This window comes from Pongo abelii, chromosome 16, assembly GCF_028885655.2.
Source record: "Pongo abelii isolate AG06213 chromosome 16, NHGRI_mPonAbe1-v2.0_pri, whole genome shotgun sequence".
In the NCBI taxonomy this organism is placed as follows: Eukaryota; Metazoa; Chordata; class Mammalia; order Primates; family Hominidae; genus Pongo; species Pongo abelii.
In genome coordinates this window covers 33,783,835-33,803,903 of record NC_072001.2, presented here as the reverse complement: position 1 = coordinate 33,803,903, position 20,069 = coordinate 33,783,835, and the positions used below count along the sequence as shown (strand labels likewise).

The 20,069-nt window shown below is 41.4% G+C and overlaps 1 protein-coding gene across 2 annotated transcripts in view; it reads left to right on the top strand.

The window, feature by feature from the left end:
* Nucleotides 1–20,069, top strand: part of OTUD7A (OTU deubiquitinase 7A) — a 400,216-nt gene that overhangs the window by 217,427 nt on the left and 162,720 nt on the right. Inside the window, exons 3-4 of one of the 2 annotated variants that reach the window (XM_054532488.2) lie at nt 14,000–14,094; nt 15,825–15,979. In XM_054532488.2, coding sequence (XP_054388463.1) covers nt 15,829–15,979 — 151 coding nt within the window. In that variant the 5' untranslated portion in view covers nt 14,000–14,094; nt 15,825–15,828. The remainder of the gene's footprint in view (nt 1–13,999; nt 14,095–15,824; nt 15,980–20,069) is intronic. The other variant, XM_054532489.2, reaches the window with a different exon arrangement.

Sequence of the window (20,069 nt, the reverse complement as noted above, 5' to 3'; positions counted from 1 at the left end):
GAGTGAACAGAGCCTACAGAATGGGAGATTTTTTTTTTTTTTTTGAGACGGAGTCTCGCTCTGTCCCCCAGGCTGGAGTGCAGTGGCGCGATCTCAGCTCACTGCAAGCTCTGCCTCCCAGGTTCATGCCATTCTCCTGTCTCAGCCTCCCAAGTAGCTGGGACTACAGGCGCCCGCCACCACACCCAGCTAATTTTTTTTGTATTTTTAGTAGAGACGGGGTTTCACCTTGTTAGCCAGGATGGTCTTGATCTCCTGACCTCGTGATCCACCCACCTCGGCCTCCCAAAGTGCTGGGATTATAGGCGTGAGCCACCGTGCCCAGCTGGGAGAAGATTTTTATAATCTATCCATCTGACGAAGGTCTAATATCCAGAATCTACAAGGAACAAATTTACAAGAAAGAAACAAACCCATTAAAAAGTGGGCAAAGGATATGAACAGACACTTCTCAAAAGAAGACATTTAGGTGGCTAACAAACATACGAAATAGAGCTCAACATCACTGGTCATTACAGAAATGCAAAGCAAAACTGCAATGAGATACCATCTCATGCTAGTCAAAATGACAATTATTAAAAAGCCAAGAAACAACAGATGCTGGCGAAGCTGTGGAGAAATAGGAATGCATTTACACTGTTAGTGGGAATGTAAATTAGTTCAACCATTGTGGAAAACAGTGTGGCGATTCCTCAAAGACCTAGAACCAGAAATACCATTTGACCCGGCAATCCCATTACTATATATACCCAAAGGAATATAAATCATTCTGTTATAAAGATACATGCATGTGTGTGTTCATTTCAGCAGTATTCACAATAGCAAAGACATGGAATCAACCCAAATGCCCATCAGTGATAGACTGGATAAAGAAAATATGGGATCTTCGTGGCAGATGGGAAGCGGGACTAGATTGCAGCTCTGACTCAGATGGACACAGCAGCATTCCGAGGCTTGCATCGTGAATTTTTAGCTCCAGATCGACTGCAAGAACAAACCAGCAATCCTGAGAGGACCCACAGACCCTCTGAAGGAAGCAGACTGCTCCTGCAGGACCCAGGAAACACCTCAAATACTGTGAGTGCCCCACCTGCGGAAGTGGAAAAGGGAGATCCTGCTCTCCCTAACACACACCCCCAGTGGAGAAACTGAAGGTCTGTTTGCAGGAGAAGTTTCCGACCTTAACTGGAGCTGAGTCAGTTTAGAGAACTGAGTGAAATACAGGGGTAGAGGAAGCAGTGGGAAAGGCCCTGGGAGCTCCCTGGGTCCCCAAGCAGGCCATTCCTGCCTGGTACCACAGGGATCCTTTGGGAGGGAAGCCAGAGGAGGGGGGAAAAACACCACAGGGAGAAGGAAGTCTCCAGCCGAACTTTGTAACAATTTGAACTGGGTGAGAAGCCTCTTTGCCAGAACTCAGGGGAGGGTGCAAATCTGTCGTGCAGACTCTCCACAGGCGGGGGTAGAACCAAGCCCTTTTCTTTTCCAGCTGGGAAGCAGGTAACCTGGGGCAAGTTCTCAGCTCTGCTCACCCACTGCCTGGAAACAGACTTGAGGCTATTAGGGGAGGCACAGTTGGAGGAGACCGGCCCTTCGGACTGCATGGGAGCTGGGTGAGGCCTGTGACTGCCGTCTTTCCCTCACTTCCCTGACGGCCTGCATGACTCAGCAGAGGCAACCATAATCCTCGTAGGTACACAACTCCATTAACCTGGGAACCTCACCCCCATCCCCCACAGCAGCCTCAGCAAGACGTACCCAAGGACAGTCTGAACTAAGACACCCAACCCTGCCCCCACCTGATGGGCTTTCCCTATCCACCCTGGTAGCTGAAGACAAATGGCATTTAATCTTGGGAGTTCTAGGGCCCCACCCACCACTGGTTCTTCTCCATACTACCACAGCTGATGCTCCCTGGAAAGTGCCACCTCCTGGCAGGTGGCCAACCAGCACAAAAATAGAATATTAAACCACCAAAGCTAAGAACCCTTGCAGAGTCCATTTGACCCCACCACCAGCTCCAGGAGAACAGGTGCTGGTGTCCACAGCTAAGACACCCATAGATGGTTTACATCACAGGACTCTGTGCAGACAATACCCAGTACCAGTCTGGAGCCAGGTAGACTTGCTGGGTGGCTAGACCCAGAAGAGAGACAACAATCGCTGCAGTTTGGCTGGCAGAAAGCCACAATTATAGGAAAAGCAGGAGAGTACTACATCAATGGAACACACCATGAGACAAAAGAATCTGAACAACAGTCTTCAGCCCTAGACCTTTCCTCTGACAGAGCTTACCCAAATGAGAAGAAACCAGAAAACCAACCCTGGTAAGATAAAAAAACAAGGCTCTTTAACATCCCCCAAAAAATCACACTAGTTCACCAGCAATGGATCCAAACCAAGAAGAAATCCCTGATTTACCTGAAAAATAATTCAGGAGGTTAGTTATTAAGCTAATCAGGGAGGCACCAGAGAAAGGCAAAGCCCAATGTGAGGAAATCCAAAAAACAATACAAGAAGTGAAGGGAGAAATATTCAAGGAAATAGAGAGTGTAAAGAAAAAACTATCAAAACTTCAGGAAACACTGGACACACTTATAGAAATGCAAAATGCTTTGGAAAGTCTCAGCAATAGAATTGAACAAGTATAAGAAAGAAATTCAGAGCTCGAAGACAAGGTCTTTGAATTAACCCAATCCAACAAAGACAAAGAAAAAAGAATAAGAAATATGAACAAAGCCTCCAAGAAGGCTGGGACTATGCTAAACAACCAAACCTAAGAATAAGCAGTGTTCCTGAGGAATAAGAGATTTCTAAAAGCTTGGAAAAATATATTTGGGGGGAATAATGGAGGAAAACTTCCCTGGCCTTGCCAGAGACCTAGACATTCAAATACAAGAAGCACAAAGAACACCTGGGAAATTCATCTCAAAAAGATCATCACTTAGGCACATTGTCATCAGATTATCTAAAGTTCAGATGAAGGAAAAAATCTTAAGAGCTGTGAGACAGAAGCACCAGGTAACCTATAAAGGAAAACCTGTCAGACTAACAGCAGATTTCTCAGCAGAAACCCTACAAGCTAGAAGGTATTGGGGCCCTATCTTCAGTATCCTCAAATGAAACCACTTTCAGCTAAGAATTTTGTATGCAGCAAAACTAAGCATCATATATGATAGAAAGATACAGCCTTTCAGAAAATACAGAGAGAATTGACCACTACGAAGCCACCACTAGAAGAACTGCTAATAGGAGCTCTAAATCTTGAAGCAAATCCTAGAAACATATCAAAACAAAACTTTGTAAAGCATAAATCACACAGGACCTATAAAACAAAAATACAAGTTAAAAAGCAAAAACAAAAAATGAAAAAACCAAGGTACACAGGCAACAAATAGCACAATGAATGCAATGGTACCTCACATCTCAATAATAACATTGAATGTAAATGGCCTAAATGCTCCACTTAAAATATACAGAACTGCAAAATAAATAAAAACTCACCAATGAACTATCTGCTGCCTTCAGGAGACTCACCTAACACATAAGGACTCACGTAAACTTAAAGTAAAGGGGTGGAAAAAGGCATTTCATGCAAATGGACACCAAAAGCAAGCAGCAATAGCTATTCTTCTATCAGACAAAACAAACTTTAAAGCAACAGCAGTTAAAAGAGACACAGAGGGACCATTATATAATGGTAAAAGGCCTTGTCCAACAGGAAAATATCACAATCCTAAACATACATGCACCTAACACTGGAGCTCCCAAGTTTATACAACAATTACTAATAGACCTAAGAAATGAGATAGACAGCAACACAATAATAGTGGGGGACTTCAGTACTCCACTGACAGCACTAGACAGGTCATCAAGATAGAAAGTCAAAGAAACAATGGATTTAAACTATACCTTGGAACAAATGGACTTAACAGTTATGTACAGAACATTTCGTCCAACAACCACGGAATACACATTCTATTCAACAGCACATGGAAGTTTCTCCAAGATAGACCATATGATAGGCCACAAAATGAGCCTCAGTAAATGTAAGAAAATTGAAGTATATCAACTACTCTCTCAGACCACAGTGGAATCAAACTGGAAATCAATTCCAAAAGCAACCTTCAAAACCATGCAAATACATGGAAATTAAATAACCTGTTCCTGAATGATCATTGGGTCAAAAATGTAATCACGATGGAAATTTAAAAATTATTCAAACTCAACGACAATAATGACACAACCTATCAAACCTCCGGGATACAGCAAAGGGGATACTAGGAGGAAAGTTCATAGCCCTAAACACCTATCAAAAAGACTGAAAGGGCAGAAAGTGACATTCTAAAGTCACACCTCAAGGAACTAGAGAAACAAGAACAAACCCAAACCCAGAAGAAGAAAGGAAATAACCAAGATCAGAGCAGAACTAAATGAAATTGAAACAAAAAAAATACAAAAGATAAATGAAACAAAAGCTGGTTTTTTGAAAAAATGAATAAAATTGATAGACCACTAGCAAGATTAACTAAGAAAAGAAGAGAGAAGATCTAAATAACCTCATTAAGAAACAAACGGGAGATATAACACCACAGAAATACAAAAGATGTGACACCACAGAAATACAAAGGATTATTCAAGGCTACTATGCACACCTTTACACACATAAACTAGAAAACCTAGAAGACATGGATAAATTCTTGGAAAAATACAATCTTCCTAGCTTAAATCAGGAAGAATTAGATACCCTGAACAGACCAATAACAAGCAGTGTGATTGAAATCTTAATTTAAAAATTACCAACAAAAGAAGTCCAGGACCAGATGGATTCACAGCAGAATTTGACGCTATTCCACAAGACAGAGAAAGAAGAAAGCCTCCCTAATTCATTCTATGAAGCTAGCCTCACCCTAATACCAAAACCAGGAAAGGACATAACCAAAAAAGAAAAGACACAAAAAAGAAGGACATAACCAAAAAAGAAACTACAGACTGAAATCCTTAACAAAATACTGGCTAAAAGAATCCAACAGCATATCAAAAAAATAATCCACCATGATCAAGTAGGTTTCATACCAGGGATGAAGGGATGATTTAACATACGCAAGTCAATAAACGCAATATACCACACAAACAGAATTTAGAACAAAAATCACGTGATCGTCTCAATAGATGCAGAAAAAGCATTCAACAAAATCCAGCATCGCTTTATGATTAAAACTCTCAGCAAAATCGGCATACAAGGGACTTACCTCAATGTAATAAAAGCCATCTGTGACAAACTCATAGCCAACATAATACTGAATGGGAAAAGTTGAAAGCTTCCCTCTGAGAACTGGAACAAGACAAGGATGCCCACTCTCACCACTCCTCTTCAACATAGTACTAGAAGTCCTAGCCAGAGCAATCAGACAAGGGAAATAAAGGGCATCCAAATCGGTGAAGAGGCAGTCATACTATCACGGTTTGCTGATAATATGATTGTTTACCTTGAAAACCCTGAAGACTCCTCCAGAAAGCTCCTAGAACTGATGAAAGAATTCAGCAAAGTTTCTGGATACAAGATTAATGTACACAAATTGGTAGCTCTTCTATACCCCAGGAAGGACCAAGTGGAGAATCAAATCAATAACTCAACCTTTTTTATAACAGCTGCAAAAATAAAATCAAATACTTAGGAATATACCTAACCAAGGAGATGAAAGACCTCTACAAGGAAAACTACAGAACACTGGTGAAAGAAATCATAGATGACACAAACAATTGGGAACACATCCCATGCTCATGGGTGGGTAGGATCAATATTGAGAAAATGACCATACTGCCAAAAGCAATCTACAAATTCAGTGCAATCTCCATCAAAATACTGCCATCATTCTTCACAGAATTAGAAACAACAATTCTAAAATTCATATGGAACCAAAAAAAGAGCCTGCATAGCCAAAGTAAGAGTAAGCAAAAAGAACAAATTTGGAGGCATCACACTACCTGATTTCAAACTATACTGTAAGGCCATAGTCACCAAAACAGCATGGTACTGGTATAAAAATAGGCACATAGAGCAATGGAAAACAATAGAGAACCCAGAAATACACCCAAATACTTACAGCCAACTGATCTTTGACAAAGCAAACAAAAACATAAAGTGGGGAAAGGACACCCTTTTGAACAAATGATGCTGGGATAATTGGCTAGCCACATGTAGGAGAATGAAACAGGATCCTCATCTCTCACCTTGTACAAAAATCAACTCAAGAGGGATTAATGACTTATATCTAAGACCTGAAACTATAAAAGTTCTAGAAGATAACATTGGAAAACCCCTTCTAGACATTGGCTTAGGCGAGGATTTCACGAGCAAGAACCCAAAAGCAAATGCAATAAAAACAAAGATAAATAGCTGGGACTTAATTAAACTAAAGAGCTTTTGCATGGTAAAAGGAATAGCCAGCAGAGTAAACAGATACCCCACAGAGTGGGAGAAAATCTTCACAATCTATACATCTGACAAAGGACTAATATCGAGAATCTACAACAAACTCAAATCAGTAAGAAAAAAAATCCCATCAAAAAGTGGGCTAAGGATATGAATAGACAGTTCTCAAAAGAAGATATACAAATGGCCAACAAACATATGAAAAAATGCTCAACATCTCTAATGATCAGGGAAATGGAAATCAAAACCACAATGTGATACCACCTTACTCCTGCAAGAATGACCGTAATAAAAAAAAAATCAAACAGTAGATGTTGGCATGGATGTGGTGAACAGGGAGCACTTCTACACTGCTGGTGGGAATGTAAACTAGTGCAGCCACTATGGAAAACAGTGTGGAGACTCCTTAAAGAACTAAAAGTAGAGCTACCATTTGATCCAGCAATCCCACTTCTTGGTATCTACCCAGAGGAAAAGAAATCATTATACGAAGAAGATACTTGCACACGCATGTTTGTAGCAGCACAATTCACAATTGCAAAATCATGGAACCAACCCAAATGCCATCAATGAATGAGTGGATAAAGAAACTATAGTATATTTATACAATGGAATACTAGTCTGCCATAAAAAGAAATGAATTAACATCATTTGCAGTGACCTGGATGAGATTGGAGACTATTATTCTAAGTGAAGTAACTCAGGAAGGAGATCGTGTGTTCTCACTGATAAGTGGGAGCTAAGCTATGAGGACGCAAAGGCATAAGAATGATACAATGGACTTTGGGGACTTGGGGGGAAAGATGGGAGGGGAGCAAAGGATAAAAGACTACAAATAGGGTTCTGTGTATACTGCTCAGGTGATGGGTGCACCAAAATCTCACAAATCACCACTAAAGAACTTATTCATGTAACCAAACACCACCTGTACCCCAATAACTTATGGAAAAATAACATTTTTTTAAAGAAAACTTGGTGCATATACACCATGGAATACTATGCAGCCATAAAAAGGAAACAGACCATGTCCTTTGCAGGGACGTGGTTGGAACCGAAAGCCATTATCCTCAGCAAACTAACACAGGAACAGAAAACCAAACACCACATGTTCTCACTTATAAGTGAGAGATGAAAAATGAGAACACATGGACACAGGGAGGGGAACAACACACACTGGGGTCTGTCAGGGGGATGGGGGGATGGTGAGCATCAGGATAAATAATGCATGCAGGGCTTAATACCCAGGTGATGGGTTGATAGGTGCAACAAACCACCATGGCACACATTTACCTATGTAACAAACCTGCACATCCTGCACATGTATCCTGGAACTTTAAATTACATTTTTTAAAAATTGTGTGTGTGCGTGTGTGTGTGTGTGTGTGTGTGTGTTTAACCCAAGACCCAACACCCAGCATCTTTTTCAGTGTGGAAACACCAAAGTTATTCCCACTAAAGTTAGAAGCGAAGCAAAGATGCCCATAACCTCTCATAATATGTAATATTATATTGAATGCATTAATCAAGGAAATCAGGATTTGGCAATAGAGAGATACTCCACCTCAAAAAAAAAGAGTTAACACAAACTATATTTGCACTTGATATGATTGTGTATCTGTAAAACTAAAAAAAACTATGAAAATTTGCTATAAATTGTAAGAACTTAGCAAGATATAAATTTAGCACACAGAAATCAATAGCTTTGATTTGAGCAGGATAAATTGGAAGAGTAACTGTGTAATATGCTATCATTCCTGATTTTATTAGGAACTAGGATTTGGTATGGGAAGGAGGTTCATCTGTAAAAGAGATTAGGTTAAGTAAAAACTCCCAAGTCTTCAATTTGAATTGGAAATATTAGAATGAACTCAAAATTTATTTTTAAAACAAACATATTTCTTAGCTCTCCAAGAAGTCCTGTAAACAATGACTAACCCGCTAGTTATGGGTACACCAAGCATCCAGATTGTGGTCTTGAAAAACCATTCTCAATAAAAAAGACCCATAGTTCTTTGGAGAATTGTTGAATTCTAGATCCGGAACAGTAAATGTAGAAAAGGGACCTGAAACATTTTGTCACACAAGATATGTAGAAAAGACTCTATCAGCTACACTAGTGTCAAGGGAACTTGATTCAGGACTTAAGCATCAATAAAGACAACAACTGCTCTATATTGGATAGATTGAAATGCATAAAATATGTTTAAATCGACAAATGCAAAATATTTCAAAAAAAGAAGTAACAAATTGATCCCGTGGAAGGAAGCTAGTGAACCAACTTGTCCAAGTAAAATGATGAATTAAAAGGTCATAAATAAAGCATCCATCTTGCCTTTTCTATTAGATGTCTACCACTGGGTGACCAAATAGTAGATAAGTAGAAGTTTCCCTTTAAGAATTCCAGCTAATAAATAAAGAATGAATGAAAGAATTATGCTGCCAGTATACGCAACCCCTCTTGAATTGCTGGGTCTAGGCAATGATCATCAGTGGCTGCTACCATCACAGGCAGAGACAGATACTCAGTGCCAACTGATGGAAGAAGACAGCACCAAAATGTGCCCCAAATTGAATCTGAATCTGATCGAGTCTTATATCCCAGTGCTGATTTACATGAAATAGAGAGGACCGAGGAGCGTGTGACATGGCACCATAGGAGAAATCAGTAAAAGCCAGATGATAGAAAACTCTAGAGAAAAATATATATATCAGATTTTTCAACAAACAGAGGAAAAAAGACGGAGGCAAAATCTGTAGATTAAAAAAGACATATCAACCAATTACAATAAGAGATCTTACTTGAATTCTGATTCAAACTGAAAAACTAAATATGTGAACTTATAACATTTGATATCATTGGAAATTTGCGCACTGGATATTGCACTGAAGAATTATTGTTAATTTTTAGGTGGGATTATGGTACTGTGATTATGTTTTAAAGAGTCTCTTAGAGAGAGATGGAAGTAGTTGTGGATGAAATCACGTGTTATCTGGAATTTGCTTCAAAATTATGTGAGCAGGAGAAGGGTTGGAGATAGAGAAGAAGCATGGTTGGCTAAGAATTGATGATTGTCATGCCTGAGGGATGAGTACATTGGCTTTAATATACTTTTGTGTCTACTTTTATACATATTTAAATTTTTATTGGAAAAATATTTTTAAAATATATACCATCAGGTAATTCTGTGTTCTCCTTGTTAGCCTAAAAATCTAAGCTCAAGAGTAGAGAGACTGGAATGTTGAGGTGCCATTTACAATTTCTAGTGCCCCACTTTCTCCTGTCAGTTAAACTACTGTTTAACTCGTATTAAGAACCATTGAAGAATTTGATATGTCATTGATGAGTATATCATTTCAATGCATATAAGACAAAACCCCAGTAGATCCTACACTTACTGCTATTCCCAAAGTTATATATTTTAGAAGAGACTTTTCTTCCATCTTTCCATACTAGGAGAAAATTATGAAAACGTACAATGAGTGAGTGTCAACTAAGGAAATGTTTTGTTTCCAATCATGCATCTATGCACATATTTTATTTTAAAGGCACCAGATGCTCTGAGAGCTGGCACAAGACCCAGTCATGGCCCCGAAACAGAAGGCATGTCTCCCTCCCATTGAGCCCATTGGGTGTCCAGCCCGGGGCACCTGCTGGACAAGTGAAATGGGCTCAAAGCCCACACGTGTGCCTTCTCCGAGCCTCAGGTACAAGTGGTGGGTTCCAGCACTGCCCACTGTTGCTGCTGCAGCCTTCCTCAGTTCCTACAAGACAATGTGTTTGAGAGTATCACCTTCAACAAGGGGAAAACTAAAGAGTGAAATGATCCTGCAACAATGCGAAGAACTTCATTGTGCCCCACAGACATTCCTATAGCCACTTTTGTTTGATTTTCACACAGCCCTATCTGTCACTGTCTGGCCAAACCTCTCTTCTTATTCCTCAGTAAGAAGCACCTCCCCTCTCCTCACCCAGGGCTTTTTACATTGAATTTCCTGGATAAATTGCTTCATCACAGTCCAAATTACTCTTCGACTCATCTTTATCTCTAGCTGGTGTTGTGGAGGTTATGTAAGTAATATACGTGGCCAAGCTTTGGAAATGAGAATGTGCTCTACGCATTTGAATGTTTGGCAGAGCCAACCTTCCCAGAACTCGTGCCCCCGCACTGAAAGACACTGGGCTTTCTTAATTTTCATCTGAACCATGAAGACGCTCTGGAAGATGTGTTTCCCTAATGTGGCATCCACAGAAGCCTTTGTCCCCTAGTGCACCATGCTTGCCCAAGGTCACAATGGCGTCTGGCAAGGGATGGGCCACGCAGGCTCTTGGAATGTTGACATCTGTGTTGAGACATCCAATTCATTTCACCACGGGAGCCCAGGCATCTGATCTTCTCACCAGGGTGGGCTTCCTCGCCAGGCCGGACAAGATGAACGCATGCCTGACCTTTTTTCATATTTAACCATTCACCGCCTTAACAGGGATGTATAAATGTATGGGTAGTCAAGGGTGGATTCTCAATACCAGAACAGTACATTTGCCTATTGTTTTAATCTACGTCAATGGTACTAATAGTAATAGTGCATGTTCTTTCAGTGTCATCTCACTGTATCCTTACTGCAATTCTAAGAGGCAGGGTTGTTCTCACCCTCATTGCTCAGATGTGACAACCAAGGCTTCAAGAAGTGAAGTGGCCTTTCCAGGGTTGCAGGGGCTTTGCACCCAGCCAGGCCATCAGCTCCCAAGCCTGTGCTCGACCCCAGATCTGTTCATCCACCCCTCTGTTCCCTTTTCCCTGTGTTCAGTGTGCTGTATCATCAAACAGACCTGATGAGGGCGAGCTCCCACTCCCCGCTCACCTGCGTGCCCCTGCCCATGGCCTTCACTGGCCCTCTCTGAGGTCAGTCTCTCTGGCTGTGATGGGTGTTCACTCGGCTGCCTCGCAACCACCTGCCTCCCAGGCAGCAGCTTTGAGCTCATGCCAGGGCCCGGCAGCCCTGCATAGCCAGGGGCAAAGGAAAAATGGTCATGCCAACCTTGCCTTCATTTAAAAGGCTGATATTTTGTTCCTCAAAGATATTTTTGCACTAATTTTTATTTTTGCAAATATAGCACTAAAATGTTGTTTATGTCGATTCCTAAGTGTTTTTGCACCCCCTTAGATTCTGCAGCAGTGGCAGGTGCCTCCTCGCCTCACCTTAGAGTTGGCCCTGCTGTGTGCCAGGCACTGTGAGCAGGATGATAGAAAGGAGGATGAAGTAGATCCCAGCTCTCAATCAGCTGGCCCTCTGTTGTGACAGATGTTAAAAGCATTCACTACCCTGTTCGCTGCCCTGAGAGTGAAGAGTAACCTCCAGGCACTAATTCACCCATAGTCTTCCTGTACCTGTCCCCAGGGATCAGACCACAAGCCTCTGCCATCATCTCCCAGTCTCATTCTCCATCTACCCGTTTTATTGCCTTCCAGTGTCCAGTTATAACATCTGCAGACAAATATAATGCAGCAGTGTTTTATTTAAGCTTCATTCAAACAGTTTTATTTAATTAATTAATTTATTTATTTATTTATTTATTTATTCATCCATTCATTGGAGATGGAATTTTGCTCTTGTTGCCTAGGCTGGAGTGCAATGGCATGATCTTGGCTCACTGTAACCTCTGCCTCTCGGGTTCAAGCAATTCTCCTGCCTCAGCCTCCCAAGTAGCTGGGATTACAGGTGCCTGCCACCACACCTGGCTTTTCTTTTTCTTTCTGTTTTTTTTTTTTTTTTTTTTTGTATTATTAGTAGAGACGGGGTTTCACCATATTGGCCAGGCTGCCCTCGAACTCCAGACCTCAGGTCATCTACCAGCCTTGGCCTCCCAAAGTGCTGGGATTACAGGTGTAAGCCACGGCACCTGGCCAAAACAGAAGTCAATGAAAAATGGATCCTGAGGTAGTTTGGGTCTTTATCCTGCTACACCTCTGTCTTGCAATTTTACTCTCTCTGGTTGGACCAGTTCCTCCACTAAGTGTCTTCCAAATCCAGCAGTTGGTCTCTGAGACCTGTGTGTGTGTGTCTGTCTCTTTCTGCTTACTGGGGAGATCCTGAGGAGGCTCAGGGGGCTCATAGTTCCCACACAGTCCCTGCAGTCATGGCCTGAACAGATTAGCAGCTCTGTGAAGGTTGCTTAAGTGATCAATGAACACTGCAACCTCGGATATGGGAAAGAAGACGGAATTGAAGGCAGGAGCCCCCACCAGTTTAACCCTCTGTGATTCCAAGCCAAGGCACTAGAGGTAGGCCCCTTATTCCTGCCTTCAGCAAGCTGGTGGTGGCAGTTTTCTTGCTCAGTGGAGACCTGGGAAGGCAAGGGTGGTCTCAGGGTCCCTGTTGAGAGTTCATTCACTGGCTCATAATTAATGTTTATTGAGCATGTACTATGGGCCAGTACATTTTGTGCATGAATTCCTTAAAATTTCATAATAACTGTGAGATACAATTATTATTATAATTGTATTGATGAGGAAACTGAGGCACAGAGAGGTGATATAATATGCCCAAGGTCACACAAAGTGGTGGAACCATTTTGGCCCCAAGAGACTGATTCCAGGGCCAGCCCTCTCTCCCCACATGGCACTGCCCCTCCTAAGGCAAAGTCGCCATGCATTGATGGGACACATTACTCTCCCCAGGGTGGCTGATGAGACCTTCAGAGATGTTCTGTCCAAGGGCTAGGATGCACGGAGGAGAGCAGGAATGCAGGGCCAGGGCACAGCCACCCAGAGCCTCATGCTGTTCAAAGCGGCTGAGTGAGTGCTTTAGACCACACAAGGCAGGTTGAGAGGCACAGTGCATGCTTGGGAGGATGGCACGGGGCAGTGGGTGAGGATGGCCCAGGTGGCTGGGGTCAAGTGTCCCCACCAGCCCAGCCCCTCCCATATCATCATGGGACATGAATGTGAGGGTGTGGTGATGGTGGCAGTGTGAGGTTTAAGAAATACATCTGGAAGGTCGGGTGCGGTGGCTTACGCCTGTAATCCCAGCACTCTGGGAGGCTGAGGTGAGTGGATCACGAGGTCAGGAGATCGAGACCATCCTGGCTAACATGGTGAAACCCTGTCTCTACTAAAAACACACACAAAAAATTAGCTGGGCATGGAGGCGGGCGCCTGTAGTCCCAGCTACTCGGGAGGCTAAGGCAGGGAGAATGGCATGAACCCAGGAGGCGGAGCTTCCAGTGAACCGAGATCACGCCACTGCACTCCAGCCTGGGCGACAGAGCAAGACTCTGTCTCAAAAAAAGAAAAAGAAAAAGAAAAAAACAGCTCTGTGCTGTGCAAGTGATCCTCACTGAAATAGATGTGCTTGCTAAAACGAGGAAAGCTGAGATGGCCAGGCCCGGGCATGGGACATGGTGGTCAGCTGGCAAGCGGGGACCTGTAGGGCCCAGGAAGACAGAGTACATGCCTCAGGCAATTGGCCAAGGCCAAGATCCAGCCTCCTGTGACAAAAAGCCAAGCCTTCGGCCTCAGTCTGAGGGTAAGGAGATCACATGCTCTTGTTCTCTGATCTGTCCCCCAGGTGGCAGTGACAAAAGAAGAGACTCTCCCGGCTGAGGCCCCAGTGCATGGAGAGAAGGAAGAAATCAATTTCCTAATTGGTACCATATACATCAGGTCAAATAATTTTCTTATTTTCTAGCCGCATCAACTAAAACTTATACCCAATAGGAGCTGTGTGCAAGATGGGGTGGTCACAGTGAATGTCCCTGAGGGTACCGACCTCCCTGCCTGAGACCTTCAGTCCTCAGGGTCTTGCATGTTAGGTGAGCTCATTTCCTGCATTCCTACAGAAAATCAGGAGGGCTCAGAGAGGTGAAGCCCATGTCACAGCTGGACAGGGGCAGGGCCAGGGTCAAATCAGGCTATGTGCCTGGCTCTAAACGTGGGCCAGACACAGGACCTACTCCACCAAGCAGCACCCATCCCAGTGGGTTACTGTGAAAGAAAGAACAGAGGACAGTCATCAATAGCATGGGATTCAAACTCACCCCACAATATGTAGAATTAATTATATACTTACTAGCATAAAATTTTCCATTGCCTGTAATGGGATCTGCAAGCTTTTTCCATAAAGTTCCAGGAAGTACATCTTTTCAGTTTTGTGGGCCTTAAGGGTCTCTGTTTTAACTACTCAACTCAGCCAGGTGCAAAAGCAGCCACAGACGCTATGCAAATGAGTGGGTATGGCTGTGTTCCCATAAAACTTCATTTACAAAAACGGGTGGCAGACCACATGTGGCCCATGGTCTATAACTTGCAGACCTCTTATCTACACAAACACAAGGATGCATTTGCACTCCACCGGCAAAGATTGAGCACCCAGTGGGGGCCCCAGCACCATCCACTAGTGTAAGTCACTCTCACTTGCAATGTCACAGTTGCTTTTCCCCAGCAATCAGCTGCTACAGTCAGCCTGGGTCAGGCTGCTGCACATCTGTTCTATTTCTCTGGCTGGGATCATGCTGCCTGGGAAATCTGACATTCTTAAGAATGTTGTTGGATTGATGGCAGCTCTTAGAGAGATGGTAGATAGTTTAGTAGCCATCTTCAGCAAGTGTGGTATTTCCGTCAACTGTGGATTAACCTTGGCTGTTAGTCTTTCCTAATAGCCAAGTAAGGGGTGAGAACTAAGGGGGTAGGATGGCACACTGATAAAGGCATAATTGGAATACAGTGGGTAACATTCATCACATCGTGGAAGCATTACAAGTCTATACAATTCGGAAGAGGATTAGAAATCTAGCAACTCCAATTGAATTTTTCTAGGTATACTTAGGTGTTTGAAATTTTAAAATAGTGTTTTTTCCTCATCAGTTATTGGAATTGATAAAATGTAAGTTCAGGAGCGCTGGAGATAGTGATGACCCCTTGCCTTAGTCTATCTGGGCTGCTATGTCAAAATACAATAGCTTGGGAGGCTTATGAACAACAGAAATGTATTCCACACAGTACTAAAGGCTGGGAAGTCTAAGATCAGGGAACCAGCAGATTTGGTGTCTAGTGAGGGCCCATTTCCTGCTTCATAGATGGCACTGTCTTTCTCCATCACCTTGGAGATTAGATACCAACATATGAATTTTTGGAGGGAATACAAACATTCGGCTCATAATACCCCTTCTCTCACATGGCATATACAGAGGGATGATATTTTAGTTCACATTCTATAATATAATGTCTTGCATGAAGAATCAGGCAGTTGGACCAAACCAATTCTAAAAAATATGACAGCAGGTGGAAATGGCTCCACCCTCGAGGGTTCTCTCGCTCGGGTCTCTGCATGTAGTTGTCACTTGCAGCTCCATTTCCATCACGTGGTAAAATGCCCTTTCTCTTCTTTCCTGCAGATGGATGGTTTCTAGTGTGCTTCCAAACCCCACCTCGGCTGAGTGTTGGGCAGCACTTCTACATGATCCTATGACTCTTGATATGGACGCAGTCCTGTCAGACTTTGTTCGGTCCACAGGGGCAGAACCTGGTCTGGCCAGAGACCTGCTGGAAGGTAAGCCCACCTCCTTGTCCCCCACACCACCATTCTGGGCATAACCACCTTCCAAATAAGAAGATTTCCAATACCTGACGACAGTGGTACTTGGACAGTATTTGGACTCTCAAAAGTGAAAGTGTTGGTGATAAAATTATTTTTGTTATTCTTATTTTTATTTGGGTTATGAAATAGATCCCCCAACTCTTGACAGTAAAATAGCATGAAGCACTAAGTGGGCTTTGCTTTGTGTTACATCTTACCGATGTTGAGTCAAAATTTTATCACTAATTATATATTTAAGAAAATATATTCAATGGAGCAGAAATTATAAAACATTCAAGAAAATACATTTATGGGAGGCCTTAGTTTCATATCTCTGTGTTAGCGGAGACGAAAATACTCCAGGCCAGGGTTTTTGGTGGAAAATGCACCTGCTATCCAGGAAAGTCACTGGGAGTAATTCACAAGCAAGGAGACAGCCTTCATCCTCCAGCTTTTCACGTAGATACCATTTGCTGCGTGAGAAATGTGCATCCTCCGTATGCATGATGTTTTCAGATATGTATTCAGCCATAACCATAGTGAACTACAATGAAAGTTTAGTTTCTGTGTCTCTAAAGTGGATTTACCTTTTTTTTTCGATGGTGGCAGTGGTATGTGAAGGTGGGAAGGACCAGTTACAACTTCTCAGGACAGTCAGCTGTGTGAGAGGAGAGAACTTTGTAATGTTTACTCTTTACTTCAGATGTATAAACTGCAATTTGTGGAGTTAGTAAATACTTGGTCAAGAATTGTAAGTCACAACGATTCTTTAAGTCACTTAGGGAAAATAAGAATTATTGTACATTTGCAGAAGTGGAGAGAACTATTCGATCATATTGAAAATTAAGAACCACCAACTGGAGGATTATCAAAAAATGGCAATGGCAAAAGCATAGTTTTTAAATTTTCCCCAACCTATTAGAATTTCAAACCAACTCCAAGTTTAGAATAAAATATGCTGAGAGTTTTTGCGATCTATGGAAATCAAAATATGATTCTCCCTTCTTGCTATTTATATTATATAATGTCTCCCTGTCCGTTTCCATTATTTTCGTTAAGTGGGCAGCAGAGTGGAGAAGCAGGCTTGGAATAAGGTCGACAGTGAAATCCGAGTTCGAGTTCAGATTCAGCCACTTATCAACTGTGAGATATAGGACAAATTATTTTACTTCCCTTACCCTCAGATTTTTTCTACATTGAGCTTAACCCACCTTTCAAGGTGCCTGTGAATATTAGAAGTTGTGATATAAAATGTGTGGTAAAGAAGCAGCATGTAGCAGATGCTCAAAAAAGTATAGAAGACCATGCTTGTAGTGTTCATTATTGTAATTAGTATTAACATCAGTATTAATGTCTAGACAGCCTTAAATAGGAAGCAAGAGTTGTCATCTCTTTTCTTTATTTTTTTACTTATATTTTTCACATTAAGATACAGAAAAATTGAGTTTTTTGTGTCTAGTTCTATGAACTTTAACACACATATGGATTTGTGTTATTACTACCACATTCAGGACACAGAAGCACTTCATCCCCTCCAGATTCTCTGTCCTGATGTCTTTTATAATCAGACCCTCCCCTACCCCAACCACTGGCAATCAGTGCTCTGTTTTCTATCACTAGTTTTGTCTCTTTGCAAGAATGTCAGATAAATGTCCTACAGAGCCTAATCTTTTGAAACTGGCTCCTTTTCATGCAGGGAGATCATTTTGAGACTCATCAAGTCATGTGTCAGTGGCCAGTTCCTTTTTGTTGCTGAGTAGTATTCCATTCTGCAGGTACACCGCAATTTATCCACTTATCTGTCCAGGGGCATTTCAGTTGTTTTTCATTTTTGGCAGTTACAACTAGAGCTTCTAGAAACATTTAAGAACAGGATTTTGTGAATATAGTTTTAATTTTTCTTTGTTTTTTCTTTTTCTTTTTCTTTTTTTTTTTTTTTTTTTTTTTTTTTGGTGAGATGGAGTCTCACTCTAGCCCAGGCTGGAGTGCAGTGGTGCCGTCTCGGCTCATTGCAGTCTCCGCCTCTTGGGTTCCAGTTCAAGCAATTTTCCTGCCTCAGCCTTCTGAGTAGATGGGATTACAGCCGCACACCCCCACATCCAGCTAATTTTTGTATTTTTAGTAGAGACGGGATTTCACCATATTGGCCAGGCTGGTCTTGAACTCCTGACCTTGTGATCCGCCCGCCTCAGCCTCCCAAAGTGCTGGGATTATAGGTGTGAGCCACTGTGCCCAGCCTAGTTTTAATTTTTCTAGGCTAAATACATGTTAACCTTGTAAGAAACTGCCATCCTGTTTTCCAGAGTGCTGCACCATATTGCATTCCTACCAGCAGTGTCTGAGAGCTCCAGCTGCCCCACATCCTTGTCAACACTTGGTATTTCTTCCTTTTTTGTTTTTTCATTTTAACCATTTGATAGCTGTGTGATGGTATTTCTTCATGGTTTTAATTTTCATTTTCCTAGTAGTTAATGATGTTGAAAATTTTCATGCTGTTTATTTTCCATCTTTTTATTCTCTTTCATGAAATGTCTCTTCAGGTTTTTTGCCTATGTCTAAATTGAGTTGTTTACTTGAGTTTTAAGAGTTCTTTACATATTCTGAGTATAAATCCTTTGTTCAGATATGTGATTTGTGAATATCTTCTCCCAATCTGTGCTTGACTTTTCAGTCTCTTAACAGGGCCTTTTACAGAGCACAGTTTTAAATGCTGATGCAGTCCAACTGACTTTTTTCTGGTATGGATCATGCTTTGAGTGACATGTCTGAGAAATTTTGCATAACTCCAGATCATGAAGACTTTCTTGTAGTTGGTCTTTTAAAAGTTTTATTCTTTCATGTTTTACATTTAGATCTACGATCCGTTTGTGATGATTTTTGTATAATATGTGAGATTTAGGTCCAGATTCAGTTTTATGCATACGGATATCCAATTGTTTCAACATCATTTATTGAAAATATCCTCCTTCTTTCATTGAAATTGAATTGCCTTTGCAATTTGACAAAAAGCTAACTGAGGGTATTTGTAAGGAATATATTTCTGGACAGTGATTCTGTTCCATTGATCATTATGTCTGTTCTTTTATCAACACTGTGCCATATTGATTTCTATAGCTTTGTAATGAGTCTTAAAATCAGATAGTGTGATTTTTCTAAATTTATTCTTCTTTTTCAAAAGTGTTTCAGCTATTCTTTTTTTTTTTTTTTTGCCTTTCCATGTGAACTTTAGGATCTGCTTACCTCTATCTACTCTAAACTGTTTTGCTGAGATTTTGACTACAATTTTAGTAAATCTACAACTCAATCCTATGTTATGTCTTTCAGTCCATGATGGAGTGCCATAATTTCCATTTGCTTGGGCCTGCATTAAGTTCTTTCATCAACATTTTATGGTTTTTGGCATAGAGATCCTATACATGTTTTGTTATATGTGTATTGGGGGGCGGGGTTGTAAGCTATTGTACATGGTATTTTTTATTTCAGTTTCTACTTGTTCATTGGTAATATACAGAAATATAATTGATTTTTGTGTGTTGATCTTGTATCCTGCAATCTTGCTAAAGCTAAACTCAGTTTGTTCTAGGAGGGCTGTGTGTGTGTGTGTGTGTGTGTGTGTGTTTGTGTGTGTGTGTGTTTGTGTGTTCCTTGGGATTTGCTACATAGGTGATCATGTTGTCTTTGAGTAAGGACAGTTTTATTTCTTCCTTTCCAGTCTCTAGGCCTTTCTGGTTTTCTTGTCTTATTTCACTGATGAGGACTATTCAAAATGTTAAATAGCAGTGTTAAAAAAGAAGATCCTTGTGTTGTTCTTAATCTCTGAGAAAAAGCAGTATTTCACCATTAAGTAGAATGTTGGCTATAGGTTTTAGTAGATGGTCTTTATCAGGTGAAGAAAATTTCTTTCTATTCCAAGTTTGCTGAGAGTTTTATAATAAATAGATATTGAATTTTTAAAATGAAGATCAAGTGGGTTTTTTGCTTTAAATTGTTGCTATACTAGATTAAACTGATTGCCTTGTAGTGGTAAACCAGACTTTCAGCTATTTCTTTCCATGTTTCTATG